At 38.2% G+C, this 17,541-nt stretch overlaps 1 protein-coding gene across 1 annotated transcript in view; it reads left to right on the top strand.

Moving 5' to 3' along the window:
• Positions 1-996: 996 nt before the first annotated feature.
• LOC108791306 (glutamate receptor ionotropic, delta-2-like) overlaps positions 997-17,541 on the top strand; it is a gene marked incomplete at its 3' end in the record, with an annotated part of 437,538 nt that continues 420,993 nt past the window's right edge. Inside the window, exon 1 of the mRNA XM_018561749.1 lies at positions 997-1,096. Within this exon, the coding sequence (XP_018417251.1) occupies positions 997-1,096 (100 nt within the window). The remainder of the gene's footprint in view (positions 1,097-17,541) is intronic.

Here is a 17,541-nt window from a genome sequence, read left to right as displayed (position 1 = left end):
AAGCACAGCCTCTTCCCTCTTCTGCTTTCAAAGGCCAAGTAAGAACTTGGGAGCTGTGTCTTATTTCCCCTTGTATTGCAGATAGGGACAAGAGGGAGGAGCTAGATGCCTCTTCAGCTCTCAGTTTCTGCCTCTCTCCCCGGCTTTGATGGTACTCTTATCTCTTCTCTGTATTTTCCTGCTTCTCCTAGGTGATTCATTTCTAGGCAACGTGCTGGCTGCCTGTCTGCTACTGCTGCTGCTGCTGCTGGAGCTGAGAACTGGGAGCATTCTGTTATCCAGCATTGCTCCCCACCAGACAGCCTGCTCCTACCGAAGCATCTAAACTGCACTCGCAACCTGTTTGAGGATAAGCCTTCAATTCATTTGGATGGTATTAGGATTCCCTCTTTATCCCAGTGCCTATCTAAGTGGACGCTGAAAATACATGCAGCAGCTCTTTACTTTTACAGCTGGATGCTGCTGGTGTATTCCCATGCACATTTGTCACACACTGCTCAATAGAAGAAGATGCATGAAGCAAAGCCTTTATATAGCCAGTTCTTGTGTGTGTGTGTGTGTGTGTGTATGTTATTCACTCCCTCGTTAATCTAAAAGGGTTTCTGTGAGCTAGATCTGCACTAGGATCCTGAAGGATTACTGTCATTTTCTGCAGTTTGTCTGCTCTAGTATATGCGGCTCTATGGAAAATTTTCTGTGGTGCATGTGAAATCATTCTTATGCTCAGCTTTGGATGCCCAGTGGATATTCTATTCACGCTCTGAGAATCAAGAATTGTGCTTTGGTTTTTCAACAAGGAAACAAATCTTATCAATAGACTTTTTCCTGCTCAATCTATCCTGCTCGATCTATCCTGGTTTATCCCCCACCCGATGCCTCCATTTTTTACCCCATAAAAATACAGGGATTAAACTCTTCAGAGATCTGCCTAACTCTCAACGCTGTTCCCAGACTTCTCATGAAGATCTGATTTGTGGTCAGCAGTCATTGAAGAAGATGGACATTTTGCATGCAGTGGTCTATCTGTCCGTCTTCTGGACTGTATCTTGGGACAGGACAAGAGCAGACTCTAGATCAGATTCAATCATCCACATCGGTAAGATTTCCTGCATCATTTATGTTCTCCAGTCGTGTTTCTTTACAGTAACTCTCAACGTGATGTGCGATATGATCTTTGTTTTAATGTCATATCAGTAAAATGCTGCATGGTTGTGTTCTAATAATCATATTTATATAACCTTCTATTGAATCTACCATACTTAGTGCCAGTACTACAACAGCAAGCAGGAAAATGCCTACATGAGACCTAGCAGCAGTGAAAGCATCTGAAAATCATACAGGTGTTTCAGCAATGCCAAGATATAGATTTTGTTAAGAAGCATGCAGTATATGTATTGGTTCTCTATTGTTATAGTGAAACTATGGGAATGTGTGTTTTATTATGCACTGTGTGCATGCTGTCTTATTTTACTCTACAGGCTGTCAGGCTATATTTGAGGAGTTGCTTTTGTGACAGGTGTGACTGAATGAAATGTGCTGGGGGAATCTGCTGCCCCTCACATCATTCCATACAGCCTGGAGACCCACTGTTCTGAGAAGCACGGAGGATGAGGAATGCTTACAAAAGGCTGCATTCATGTGCCTGGGCTGCAGTGATCAGCCTTTGTGGGACACAAACGCTTGCAGACAGAAAGAGTGAGAAAAACATTTCTGAAGCAGTAGATGTGTGTGGATTTCCTCTTAGAGGAACCGGTGAGTGGCCAAAAGCTTGTGGGCCCCACCTATTGGCAGCAAGGGTGCAATGAAGGGAGCTTTTCTGGGAACATTCTTGTCTGGTTGCAAGTATTGAGGCACATATTTCTAACTGTGTCTTAACCCTCTTTTCACACCTCCTTAATTCTACTGCATACATAGCATTGTCTATGCATTCATGCTATTTCCATAAAGAGGTTGTTATTATGTAAGCAGCATGTGTAGCAGCAGAGACTTTAGGGCATTATGAAGGATAAACTGCACTGAGTCCTGTATACCATCAAGGCTGTCATTTTATCTACAGTCTGAACACGCAGGGCCCCTTAGGAAGGGAGTGGGCAGGAGATCACTAATGCAAATACATAAGAATTCTCCTCCTCTACCCCTTTTAGTATTGGATCATGATCAGTTTTTGGGCACTCTACCAAGCACTAAATCTGATCAAGACTGCTTTTTTTTAGGAATCCTACAGCAGAAAAGTCTGAGTCATTAACGTCAAGAAAATATTGCAATGTAATGACTAAACTAAAAGTTTAAATATAGAATTATATTGCTCAATACTGTCAACACTATTACTAATCAATGCTTGATATTTTTTTGTCCCTTTGTCACTTGTCGCTGCAAGTTTTTCATAAATTCTGATGTGCAGGAGTTATAGACATAAGATACATTAAGACCCAGGCTAGCCTACCTATACATATTATGATAAGACATACTGTATGCGACTTTGGGCACTGTAAGTCAGTGTCCCTTTCTGTAGGTGCATGGAAAGGTCAGTTCTGGGGAAAATTATTAATCTTCATTCAGTAAAAAAAAAAAAATCAAGGGTTAAATGGTATCATGCAAAGCATTAGTTTGTGTAGTTCATTGACTTGTGTTGGGGATACATTTCTCACAAGCAAATCATTGCGATGGTACAGAACAATAAGTCAATTATGGTGGATCCATTACATATAATATATTTTAAGCTGTGTAATAACCTTTGGACTTACCCAAGGTTCTTGAGTTATTGGTACAAAAGCAACACAAGCGGCATTGATATAGTTATGTCCTTATTGTGTTATCATAAAAAAAACCTTCTGGATTTTACTCCTTAAAATTGTTGCTTTGCTTCTAATACCATTAATGCTACCTAAAATATGCATGACTCTTCATAGCTACCATAGTACCATCCCTCTAGCAGCTAACACAGTAACCCACTTTTATAATATCTGCTACATGTGACCACACATGAATTTTCCTTGTGTGAAATAATGAAGCTGCTTCTCAGACAATTAATTTAACTTGCATCACAATTAGTGCATTTGACAAGGGGATTAGCTCTTTTATAGAAGACTTTATGTTGCCATGAAAGTGGTGAATTGGTAATTGTTACACATAGCGTGTAATCATTTATAATGAGAATGTTGTCACTGGATAACTGCAGAAGTAGTGCATTGCAAATAGTATAAAACCAGATGAATAAAAATAGCTGAATTGTTATCAAATTGTGTATATCTAGCTAAAATTAGCACACCTCTCTAATTTTACTCATGGTGAGTGCAGTCTGTGCATATTAATCACTTTTGTGTCACTGATCCTTATTAAAGTCATGTTGTAATAAAGAGGACATATAGATTTTCTGAGTAAGACAGTCAAAGTCATTTTACTAAAGTCAGAGCTGTGAAAGATGATTCTGATTGGTTGAGATGTTTTAGTGCATCTTCAATATCAGCATGGCACTCTACTATGTCTTACTGAATAATGCAGGAAACCATTTCATGGAAATTCCACTAAGGTGTAGTGTTGCCCATTGGAGAATATTTTCTTCATATCTGAGTGTTGCTATTATAATAGTTCCTTTCTGTCATGAAGCATTTTAAAGACACCCAGCAGACCACAGCTAACATTGGTCATCATATTGCACACAGATTACTGGTGATATATATATATATATATATATTGTATATAATCCTTTTTATGTCTAGTATGGAGTATGGTGAAGTAGTTTATTGCCAGAGTAAATCGCTATCTAATACTTAATAGAATGGAAGAAAATTAGATATTGTTATAAAACGCTGCACATAAAGTGAAAGCTCACCTATATTATACTGTATGATAAAATAACCGACGATCGATTGTCAGTTGTAGATGTATATGAAATGTTTCAAGAGCTAATCGTAGCTGCAGATAACTGAAATCAACTTCTGTTCCTTAGACATATTTATACATGCAGACTTCCTATTCTGTAATCCTAATGAAAGAGGATTGTAAGTTGTCTTTGGCAAATATACTCATTCACAAAAATTGTTTGACGGAATGATCCTCCTACATTGTTTTTTAACGTGTATGTCCATTGGGCAGTGTTGGGCTTCTGTAAAAAAATCTGCTAACAAGAAAGTTTCTGGTTGCCCATAGCAATAAATCAAACTCAAGCTCATTCCTAAAGGTCTTGGCTTGTAAATACAACAAATATTCTGGTTGCTATAGGTAACTTTTCTTTTGTCTGCAAGCATTCTTTTCATAATAAGCTACTAGATGTTAGGCAATGTCTCCACAGAGCAGTTTCAGTGAAGCTAGCTGATATTTACCCATCAGAAAAGCCATAAGATTGACAACCTAATGTTCATCTGATAATATGCCCATACTCTGTTCGAATATAAGACATCTGCACCAGAACTGTATGAATCAATTTCACTTTTTGGGTGCCTTAAGCCTGTCTAACATGGCTGGTAATATGAAACAACAGGTTGTTCTTCACTTCATTGCAAAATAAAAGTGATGCCAAAAAACCCAAATCCGGAATAATTGTATTAACTCCTTAAAAATGTTTACATGGTATGTGACTGAAATACAATGACATTTCTGTTGGTAAATCTATGTGCCAAGATACAAAGGATGGTTTGGAAGAATTAGACTATTGTTTTAATTTTTCTTTTCTCTCTGGAAAGCCTATTGTGACTCTAGAATTGTCCCATGTTGTTTTGTTTCTGTGGGGTGGGGGGATGGGGTGAGTAGGAGCCCAGCACATTGATAGAATAATTTCATCAGACGCACATTACTTGATTGCTTCGTAGTTTCCTAATGATCTGTATGCTGTATGGAGAGCTGGAAAACCGTGAGTAGAATGGAAATGATCTAGTACTTTAAGGAGCCATTCAAAATGTTCTAATTTATGAAGCTCAGGAGCAGCAAAAATCTCAGATTAGCTAGGGTGCCTCCATTTCTTTTTAAATATCATTCTTCCGGTAACATTTACTTCTGTGCAACTGATGTTTGCCTAAACATCATCTACCTAATCAAATAGGGATTTGGTGACATTTAAAGTCATTATCACTTGTATTATTTACCTATGCATCCCATACTGATCATAGCTCAGTATTCAGATATAGCTTCAATTTATGGACAGGTAATTATAATTCTCAGTAAGCTTTGTTATTATCACAACTTTACTAAAGTTTTAGGAGACCATTTCAAAAATGATTTATGTTAATTGTTCACATAAATCACTACATGACATAAGAGGAGGATTTCTATAAGCTAAAATAAGAGTCTTTGATACCCATATCAGCCAATCACATTCCTACTCTCACTCTAACTTAATGACAGCCACGATTTGATTGTTTGCTGTTGGCAATATAGACACCTCTCTTTCCTCAGCCCTATGAGTGTGAATAAAATTCAAGGTGGTTCTTTCTACCTTTCAAAAAGCAGTGTTGATTTATGTGGTAGAGATTATGTCATAACAATAATAAATAGCAACTATTGTTGTAAACATATTTAATACATCTTTATATTTATCAATAAGCTTACCATATTTCCAAGTCCATGTAAAGTCTGTCCCCTGTTTTTAAATAAGACATTTATTTGTCATGTTAAAATGATGAGCGGAATCCTAGACAGCCAACTAATCTCAGCGTATTTAGAAATGGAAGAATGCCAAGAAAATATCTTCCCTCTTTATGATGTAAAAGGGCATATGCTGTTTCAAAGTCTAATGGTCTGTCAAGGTATACAAAGCTGTACATATGCATCTGTGAATGTGGGAGACTACCTTCTAGAAAGTGGATGTGCTCTAATAAGAATAATATTTTATTTGATGAGAGGATCAGCTATTGATGTGTGCATAACCTTTCCCAGTAAGTGTAACTAATACATTAGCCCAAATTAACCTGTGCTATTATATAGTGCCAATTTGTGAGTCCAATCCTTTTATAACTTTTGTAGAGTCTTGTTTTATCAAAACATGTAAAAAATACACCTCTGTGCTTGTCCACAAAACATCAAAACCTGTGCGTCCACAGTTCCACCGGGCTTTAGGAAATATATCCACACTCATCCACTTTCCATGGCCACCCTATTACAAATGAGTCACATATGCTTGCCAGAAATCCCTTTCCACCACTCTGATCCTCCGGAATCCACAAGGGGTAACTTCCTTTATATACACCAACTACACCACTCTTCCTTTTTATAGCCGATGTTCCTCCATACGTACTCAAAAAAACATATATACACTCCCCATGGTGTTGTATTAAAAACACTTTTATTAGTGAAGTATAAAATTGCACTTACATAAAAATGTATGCTACTAAATCCAAATCGTTGGTGTCAGTCAAATTCCTTTGCTCTTCCTCGTGGTGCCAGTGTGTGCCTAGCCCACTAACAGTCAAGCAAAAAAGATGGCAAACGCACTCATCAATTCGTCACCAGCTTTACAGCAAGGTGCACACGGAACAGAAAGTTTTCCTGGCAAACTCACAAGCAAGCATGTAAAAAAACTTGTCTCCCACTAAGGTTAAAAACAGAGGTTTGGATACACGTCTTCTGCAGAAAATGTGAAAGCCGCACAGCCGCGCCAAGGCACCTCTTACAGTGCGGTCCTAACTCTAAACTATCATAGTCTGTATCTTGGAGCGAATGGGGCAGAAGATAAAATTGGGTGCAGGTTTGTCAGGAGGACGCACAAGGGTTCCCGCTAGGGATGTCCCGATACCACTTTTTCAAGACCAAGTACAAGTACCTCCCCTCATGTACTTGCCGATACTAATTACCAATACTTTTTCTTAAAGGGACAGGTGACATTAAAAAAAAAACAATACAGACTAATGATTTTAGGCCAATTTCTTTATGATTATGAAGAACTTTAATTTAAGACTGTTTTAGAACAATAAAACATTTGTATTTGCTTTTACACAGCTGTCGTGAAACTACAAATCCGATCATGCATGTGCCTCTGGGATCATTTAACCTATTCATGTTATCAGGGGAGAAATGTAACTCTATTACTGCAGTGTACTGGAAGTGTGTACTATGGATCATTTAACCTGGTACACACTTCCAGTGCACAGCAGTAATAGAGTTACAATTATCCCCTGCTAACATGAATAGGTTAAAGTATCCATAATACAAATATATGTTATGTACTATGGATCATGATTTAACCTATTCATGTTAGCAGGGGAGAAATTGTAACTCTATTGCTGTAGTGTAGGGGAGGTGTGTGCTGTATATATGTACTACATATACGGTACGCACTGCAGCAATAGATTTACAATTTTCCTCGACTAACATGAATGGGTTAAATGATCCGTAGTACAATTACATGTTATGTACTATTATGTACTAGGGATCATTTAATCCATTCATATTAACAGGGGATAATAGTAAATCTATTGCTGCAGTGTGTACTCTATATGTACTACATATAGAGTACACACTGCAGACAATAATTTACTATTTTCCCCTGCTAATACAATAAATCGTTCTTATGAGGGACCCCAGGCCCTCACTCACTGTTAGTTTCCTCGCTGGTGAGGTCGCATTGTGGGGGAGAGCAGCGGCGAGTCGGCGCTGGTCTGGTGGGAGGAGCTCCAGGTGGGGTCCTAATTTAGCTGGCCCGCGACTGCCCACAGGTCATCTGGGCAGTCGCTGGTGTTCTGTCGACACTGAGAACTCATCGACCTCGTGAACCTCTGACATCGCATCCGGGTACTGCCAGTAGGTCAGCTACACATAAGGACCTTCCGCGCATGCGTTGCCACTCACCGAGCTTTACACCCCCACACTGCACCCGCATCCCTAATGGCCATTAACTTCTCCAACTACACACAGCTCCTGTCCAGTTCAACTACCATGCACTGCACTGGTGTCCTCTTCTAGTCGAGTTCGCAAACTATACACTGACAAACGCACTCATCAATTCGTCACCAGCTTTACAGTAAGGTGCACACGGAATGGGATTTAAACAGGAAAACAGCAGAAAGTTTTCCTGGCACACTCACAAGCTAGCATGTAAAAAAATTGTCTCACACTAAGGTTAAAAACAGAGGTTTTATTGCCCACCAACAGGTTTCATCACTCTGACTTCCTCTACGTGAACCTTTATGTCAATATGTCTATGTGTCCTAATTTACCTACTGTATGAAGGTTTAGGAGCATCTGTTCTCACCAGCTGTAGGTATGTACATTTAACTTACAGAACAAGTCCAGTTAAATGTGAAAATGGCCAGGTTTAGAGGACTTTGCTTTTAAAGGGGTTTATTGCATATGCATACTTACTTAAAAAGCATGTGGGTTTATGGATCTAGGATGACAGAAAACAACATAAAAAGAAGTGAGTGAATAGCCGAATACCGCTGAGTGACATCTGGCTCGGCTGTTCTTCTCGGCCCCTCTGTGGTACCGAGCAGAGCAGAAAAATTGTTTAAACAGTACAAAAAAATAAATAGAAAACAATTGTGCGTAGCTAGCAATGACAGTTAGCTCCGCCCAACAGTTTTCTATTGGCCAGCGGTTCTGCTGCCATCAAAAAAAAAGAAAACAAACTCTCCCAGGCGCTCTGGGAGTCTCCCGCTCCCTGCCGCAAAGGAGAGAAACACTGCTTTTTCTTTTTTTTCTTTATTCTGACACGGAGCCCTTTCAGAATAGAAAAAAAAATGGCCATAGGAATGCATTGCTGGATTCCTATTGGCTATTTCAATTTGCAATAGCCAATAGCAAACCTTGCTATTTTCCCTGCCCTCTGCTGCTGTCAATCAGTAGTGGTGGACCTGATGGAGAACTGCCGCAGAGGGCGTTTGCTATTGGCTATTGCAAACTGAAATAGCCAATAGGAATCTAGCAATGCATTCCTATGGCCAAAATGTATTAATTTTTTTCTATTCTGACACGGCTTTGTGTCAGAATAAAAAAAAAGAAAAAGCAGTGTTTATCTCCTTGGCGGCCAGGAGCGGGAGACTCCCGGAGCGCCAGGGAGAGTTAGGCTGCTTGTAGATCAGTGTCCCTGGTTAGCTGGTAACCAGGGACGCTGATCTCTCTGCAAGTGGCCAGAGCTAGCCATAAGGTCATGGCTGGTTCCGCCCAGCTGTCAGAAGCAGGCTGTCGGCCGGCCAATAGCCGGCCGCTCGGCCAGCTTCGGCTTTCAGCACAGCTCAGCCGAGCCGAGGCATATGCGTTCGGCTCGACTGAGCCATTCGGCCAAGTTCGGAAGCTGTACGGGCAATAGTGAATAGCAGTCCCCCAAGGGGTCCTTGGGCCGAAGCTAGCCGAAGGATCGGCCGAAGCTACGGCTAGATCCTTTGGCTGCTTCGTGAATAGACCCCATAGTTGTGTTTATCACTTAGGTGGAAAATTCTCCGGATCAACTTGTTTCATGATTAGTTTCATGAAAAGGGAGTTTTTTTAATGAACACTAAAACCAACATAGTTTTTGTATGGGCAACTTTCTTCCTAATTGTTAAGATTGCACAAAGCACTTGACTTGCTATTGAAGCTTTTTTTTTGCACAGAACACTGTAATATTTTGTCTGCTGCAGTTTAGCTATGTGTAAATATTTTGGTATAGAAACCTACTTTTTATTGCTGCTTTAGTGTCTCTAGAGGTTGTTATATTCCCTAATATTCATATGTACATCAAACAAAACTGATGCGAACATTTACCTTTAGCCACACAAGTCTAGAATGCTTTCATCACCTTATAAGCACAGAGTCTATGCAGTATATTTAGTAATATATTTTTTTGTAACCAATGTGTTTATATAAAGCATATGTAAAGCCCACATTTTTTTCCCCCTTCGGATACGGTGGGGAAGGATTAGAACTCCTGTCAGTTTTGTATTGTCACTGCTGGGGGTGATAACTCTTTCTTTTGTTAAAGTGAACATTGTCATTGGGACTGATGGGAGTTGTCAATGGATGAGGAATAGAGGGGGTATTACAATAAACTATGTGAAGACAACTGTCAAAAAAGGGACTTCCTGCACATTGAAGAGATTTTTTTCTCAAATCATGTTTTGTCTATGGGAAACAAAACCTGACAGAGAGATGTGGTCACCAACGTGCTGTTTCTTATTTTACTGTCCAGTCACAGGGGTGAGTGTTACTGAACTGCAACAGAAATTAATCTGCTAGACAGGGCTGTGCTGTGTGTCAGAGCTGTGTAAATATCGTGACTCGATATTCAGAAATGCAAATACTTTGGAAGTTAAAACAACTCTCATCTATGCACTTAATCTGAGTTTAACTGTTTTCCTTGTGTTCAGCTTTATGTTTTCTTGTAATATCTACAGGGCAAAAGTATCATAGGTCTTCATTCAATAGCTTGTTTTGATTTCAGTTATTTTTCAGCAACATGGTAACTTTTGTAATCCAGTTTATATGGCTATACATTTTTTTTTATCTTGTGCATGTGTTACTTCTAATACATTCACCACCGCAATGTATTTTAAATAAACCACACTTGTCCTCATCAGTGCATGAGCTAAGTCAGTTAGGAGTAAGGAGCACTATAGTTTTATATTGACTGAATTTTTACAAGTCTCTTCTGCTGCTGTAATATTTATGACTCAGGGGATAGCATGGAGCAGCCATGCAGTTAGGAATGCCCTTTTTGCACACACATTATGTTCTCACATACCTCATCTCTATTATCCCTTGCTTCCATGCCACTATTCATCTACAACCTCCCCTGTTCATTCACGGCAGTACCAGTTGCCTCCACTATTGTGTCTTTTGCTACAATTTCCTTACAATGGTTCACTGGTCCATCCCTTCTAGTAATGTGTGTTTTTCTTTGTATAATATACCCACTGGAAGTCCAGCATCTTTTTTTTTTTGCTATTTGTTCAGGCAGCTCTTGATAACAGATCACTAGCCATGTGCTCTTAACATTTTGCAGATATATTTCCAGTTATCTCTAAATATAATCAGTTTGTCCTTTAGTGGTCGGCTGCATTGTCAAGATGACAGTGTCTTTTTAAGGGTACACTTTAGGATTTAAATAATAGGAGAGCACTTTAAATATTGGCCATCTATATAGTGTGAATGCTAGTTCTCACCACCAGGACTCTCATGTTATAAACTACTGGTGTAAATAAAGGAATTAACCACAGTTTTGCCTTTGGATTATTATAGTTAGTTTCTGGGAAGAGATCCAGAGGCTTTCCAGCCTGCACTTAGTTATTATTGATTATCTAGATGGTAACATGACAGAGCATTTACATAAACACTTACAGTGTAATCCTTCCCCCTACACATTGCATTTTACTAAATTACACTATTCCACAAACTTCTGCACACTCCATCAGAAGCTCACCTACCCTGACTATCCTAGCAACCCTACCATAGAACACCAACATGTAGAATGTTAGAGGCTGATTTGTGGCTTATGTGTATCCTCTCCTGATAACCCCACAGAACAGAAATTAAATTAAGAAGTTGGGGGATGATGGATAAATAATTTTTTATGGCACAAAGTTATTCTTCAGTCTCCCCATTGTGTGATGCAGGTCTTGGGCCCCGGCTCTCTCCTCCCAGTGCCAAGCTCCAATTAATAGCATCTAGTGTCAACCACTTCTATCAAGTGTAAACCAACACTATTTAGGGATCTCAGGTTATGTACAAAATATGTCCACATGCACACGTGTATTGACGAAGTTATTTACTCTTTTAACACCCTTTTACCTAATCCAATTAGCATAAAGTACATGAAGTGCAGTTTGATTAACCAAGGAACTAAACTTTGCAGCTTCAGGTGGCACAGGTCATCTGAATTCATCCCTTACTGGCAGATAGCTGAAATCACATCAAAAGCTTTCACCTCTCTTGAGATCTCAATACCTGTTCCTTTGTTCTGTTATAATAATTTGTTTTGGTGACAATTAGTCTTAGAAATAAGTACAGTGGCTGCATAGGTTTGCTAATAGTCCCAGCCTTCAAAAAATCAAGGGTGGAATTGTAGCTTCCAGCATGTCTGCTTTTGTTTTGCTCCCTTTGCAACCTTTAAAACTTGAACCTTGCGATACTATGTGACATCATCCTGACCCGACCTGATCATCCATCATCCTGAGTTGGGGCTCAAGTGGCAGGAGGCAAAAATCAGGACCCACAATACCAGGTGGTTGGAGGAGTGCAGATATGTCAGCAGGAGGCTCTGAACAGTGCTTGATGAGCTGTCAAAAGCAGCAAAGCACTAATTGTGTTAAATTTGTTTATCCTGATACTATGGACATTATATTATTTACATCTTCTTAACAATCAGCAAAATAGCTTAAAATAAGCCATTTCTATCCTCTTTAACTGCAGGTTCTGTAAAATAATCAACTTTTAAAGATTGTTAAGGATCACAACAATCACTCTAAAGTTCAGTTTCTATTAGCTGCCTGTTTACGTTAGAGGGTTGGGTGGCTACAATAGGAGAAGAGCTAACATTTCAGTGTTGGGAGTGTTGAAGATTAATTTCAATCCATGTTGCATAGGCTGGTAGCTGGTAAAGAACGGTTTTCACTCATTGCAACAAAATGTTACTATTGTTTATTTAAAAAAATGTAATTTGGAGTTTTTAGCTCTCATTAAGAATTCAATAAATGAAATGAGCTTTAACATTGATTTTACCTGGATAGCAAGTAGCTACAAAGTCCCAGTACCCTAAACTATATATTTGTGTTTTCAAAAAAGTAATCAATCATTGCCTTTAGTTTCATTTGGTTGAATGGCCACAATATGCAAGGTTTATGTTTCCTTTCTGTTTTGAAAGTGAAAGTAATCAGATGTACTACATTTTCATTTGGCTGGTTGTTGACCCGGGGCAGAAATATGTGTTCTTTCAAATCAAAGCAATGAAGTACCCCCAAAGAATAAAAGAACAGCAGTAAACTTATAATAGGTGTATACTGACTGCACTGCCTGGATCAGACCTTAGTGTATTGCAAAGATGTACAAACTCTGTATGTGCTTTCAAAGATTATAGGAATAAACCAGAACAATAGCTACTTAGCTCTGCAATGTTTCTAGTGATTCTTATTTATACCTGCTATACATGAAGTTAATACATATGTAGTTCTAATATGCAAAATCTAAACCTATACTTTCTACTATATAAAAGGCTATATTAGACCTGAGTTTTCAAAAAATAGATAACTAGGATGTATATATTACAAATTACCCACTTTAGGAATGCTCTATATTTTTTTTAATTATCATTCATTTAAATAATAAGAGCATTACATTTTTGAAGAGTGACAGTAAAACTGATTCACCTTTCAGTTGGTAAGTATTTAACTTTTTTCTGACCTCACAGTGTGCCTATATGTGGTTATTATCTATTTTAATAAGCATTTTGTGTCACATTTTTTTTTGACAAGTTATCTTCTTTTCCATTTCTGTACCTGAAATTCACCAACCTATTCTCCGATGTGAGAAAAACATCCTTCGCTTATTATTGCTTCTCTAAAATCCCATATACCTTTTGGCTTCTAAATATTTTTTCCTTAAGCCAGATGCAACAGGCATTCCATGTGCTTTACTATCCCCTGACTTTCCTTCCTTTCCTTTCCTTCTGTGTTCTGACTTGCGCTTTTGTAAGGCTTTTTCCTATATCGATCTCATCTCTAATTTTATAGCGTTCAGGATACTTTTTGTTATTGAAGCCTATTCTAATATCTATTATATTTATCCCACATTTTTTCCAAACATTCTATTTTCTGTTTAAAAAATATGTAAAGTACTTTTGATGTTGGCTTAGAATACTGTGCAATGGCTACACTTAGATGTTGTATAGTGAAGCCCATACCTATCATCATACACTTCTTTCCAAGGTTATTGGGGGGTGATTTACTAATGTATGAAGTAGTGTGAAGGGAAGTATAGCTTTTTTCATTATAAACATCCAATTACATGGAACAGCATTTGGCCATGCTACTAGCGAACAGGATGACCAGCGTGCTAGGAAAGGATACCCAGTGTTGTTTACAGCATAGTGAAAGAGAGAGAATAGGTGAGAAGCCAAAAGCTATATACATCCTGAGTTATTCTGGATCAGCATGCTCTTACAGATGAAGGGAGCCCCTTGTGGACTATACTTTATTTTATAGCTATGGATATCATGTGGATGTGTGGTCTCCCTCCATAACATACATTAAGCCTGAATTGGTGGATATCTAATCCATGGATCGCATCTCTGTGCCCTTACGCCTGCCCAGGTGCCTGACTCTGATATGCCATGGATAATTGATTTTACATATTGTACAGTGTAGTAATCCAAGCACCTGTAAGCATATTTTGCCTAGTTTGCACCTAATGAAGCAGTACTGTCCATGAAATGTGTTGAGCAGAGTAATATCCCCCTCAATATCTACTTACAAAATACACCAATTAATATGATATGTGAAAACATATGAATATATGAGAGATACGAATAGAATGTTGGGGTATACACTGAGTGGCCAGATTATTATGACCATCCCATCAGTACTTCGTTGGGCCACAAGATAACTCCACGAGATAACTTCGTTGGGCCGCCTTGTGACTCCACGAGATGTTGAAAGGTAATGCGAGGAATCTGACACTGCACTGTTGCCCTTCTGTTGTCTTGTACCAATCTTGCCACTCTCCGTTCTGCCCTAACATTGACTGTCGCTGACGGCCACAATTTGCACGTTCAGACCCAAATTTTCGGCTGACAGTTCAGTCTTTAAACACTTTAACAATGAGCCACTCTTGAACATTTTACGAATTCTGCTGTTTTGCTGATACTCGCTCCATGGCTCCGAGCGCCAACAATCATCCCACGTTCAAAGGCTGTTAAATCGCGTTGTTTACCCATATCTTCAGAAAAAAATCACTTCTACTGTCGTGGTAAACAACCTGCTTCCCTATTTATAATAGTCTGGCCCTCTAGCAACTTCAGTGCAAAATTATAGCTAATTATAGCTAATTTGCCTACAAACATCAGGTGGTCATAATAAACTGGCCACTCATTGTATATAAGGAGGAGATACTCTAAGTATGGCAACTGATTACTATTGTACAAGAGATTTATATGTGAATTTGTTGTTTTACTCTTTCAAAGATTTCTTCCATAAATTGATGTTTTAAAAATGTTCTGGTCATGCGTGTGCCTACATTTCCATCCTTATGTGTTTTTTGTCTAAGTATGAATTACATGGAGCAGAAATTCTATTATTTTGAACTTCCCTGTGCATAATTCCATATTATACCCTCAGTGTATGAATAAGGATGATCAATGCTATTATGTGTAGAGGGTTGTAAGCTAAAGGGACATCATGTGCAATGAGCACAGTGATTTTGCCAAACATGATTTTGAAAAATGTATGTTCTCGCTTTATTAAAATTTTATAAAAAATAGCAGCAAACTTTGTTGTGCAGGCTACCCAAACAAAATCACATGACTTTGTTTTCTAAAAAAAGCCATGTGATTACCATGTCAGAGCTGACACAGTGGTAAATGGCTTTATTTATTATTAAAGCATGATCACATAGCTTTGTTCATCAAAAAAGTGACACTAACTGTATTTTTTTAAGTGCACAGGAAGTTGTTTTAATAATCATAGTAATAAAAATAAGTATAATAATAAAAATAAAAATCACCTTCATTTCACTTTCCTCTTTCACACCATATGTGTGTTAAGCTCTAACAAAAAAAGAAACAGTGAAATGTGGCTCAATCAAACACATCGTCACTGTCAGGGCACACCCAGAACAGCCTCGCTGTGATTGAGTGTGGTTGCTAGTGTGAACAAACCCTAACTCCAGTACATTTTATCAAAAAAATCAGATTTTTTTTCATGAATTTCAACTAAAACAAAACACTCAGTTTTACTTATTAGAAGACATCACTTGCTCTTCCAGTGGTTTCAGCCAGTATGCTTGTATTATAATTGTAAAAGGAGCAAAATGCTAGACTAATGCATCACAGCTCACCTGTTCATAGGGATCCTGTGGGATAATCAAAGCATGCAGATCAATAATCCAATTTGACCAATTTGCAGTATTCAAAACACTGTAAACGATTAAAAAGCTTGTGTGTATTTTTTTTTCTTTTGCCAATAACCACAAAAACAACTTGCATGTTCTTTATAGTATAATTATTACAACACCTGTTTCAGTGTAATATCAGTATAGTAAAAATTATCTTAGTGCTAGCTACGGTAATTTAATTAAATGTCTCATTAGAGTGAAACAATGTAAGAGGAGTCCACGGACCAAAACCAGAAGTAATGGCACTAGCGAGGCATGACATTTTGCTGGGATCCAGAAAGCTAACCTAGAACCTAGGCTTTTCATTGATATAACTCTGCCACACCTGGCTGTATAATGGAACAAGTAGCCTTGCTTCTAAGCTATGTGATTATAGTGAAAAGCTTCATATAATAAATGGATGTTTAAAATGCAACAAATACCCCTATAATCCATTGTTTTTTTGGCATTTCACCTCATTATCTAATAATATTTTAACTTCCTGTTTTTATAATATCAAGAATTTCTAAGGCACGTATGATTTTCATGTATATTTTCTTTTAGAATGTGTTTTTCTGGAGACATTGTACTAACAGTAATTACTTAAAATGATGAATACAATTCTTCATACTAAAGAGCAGAGTTTTGTCATATCTATCATAGTAGACAATGTCCTTTAAAAATGAAGCACAGAGCCATACAATATATGTTATAATATATCTCAATCTTTATTTTGTCGCTCATAGATTGTTAGGTCATTTCTATGGGTAGATGATTGATAGGCAGATGTCTTGCAGATTTAACTGAACACTTTTCATCCTTTAGTTGTACATGTACTGAAAATAAAAAGATAACGTCTGAAAAACAATGAAAGGTGAACTCCAGCCATAAATGCGGACATAAATGAATTCTGTTCTGTATTCAATAATGAATCATTAAACTTCTTACAGTTGTGCGAAGCTAGCGGTGATGTCACTCCACCCAATTGTTTATATGTTGCCGGCATCTATCAGAATGTCATTTTAACCACTTGCTGACCGGGGTGTTTATACCCCCTTCCTGTCCAGGCCATTTTTCAGTAGTCAGTGCTGCAGTACTTTGACTGACATTTATTGCGTCATGCAACACTGTACTGAAATTAATTTTATACCATTTTTTGGGGACAGATAGAGCTTTCTTTTGGTGGTATTTAATCACCACTAATGTTTTGTTTTTTTACTATATAATTAAAAAAGTACAGAAAATTTTGAAAAACAACCTGTTCTCCCTACGTTATGTTATAAAACATTTATTATTACCCAATTTTTTGGTAAAATATAAAAGACGGGGTCAGGTCGGGTAAATAGACACCAAACATGTCAAGCTTTAAAATTGTGCGCACCCGCTAAATCACAAAAAAACATCGCTGGCTGTTTACATTGAAAGCGGCGGGCACGAGCGGGGCAGGATGGGAAGTTTAAAAATGCCCACCCGCATTCAAGAAGCCGCTGTCCAGCCATTTAATTACAACAGCCGGACAGCAGGTTGTCAATCTTTTTATTTCGCTGAGTTGGC

This window comes from Nanorana parkeri, unplaced genomic scaffold (assembly GCF_000935625.1).
Source record: "Nanorana parkeri isolate BGI_ZX_2015 unplaced genomic scaffold, ASM93562v1 scaffold542, whole genome shotgun sequence".
NCBI lineage: Eukaryota > Metazoa > Chordata > Amphibia > Anura > Dicroglossidae > Nanorana > Nanorana parkeri.
This window is presented reverse-complemented; position numbering and strand designations above follow the sequence as displayed.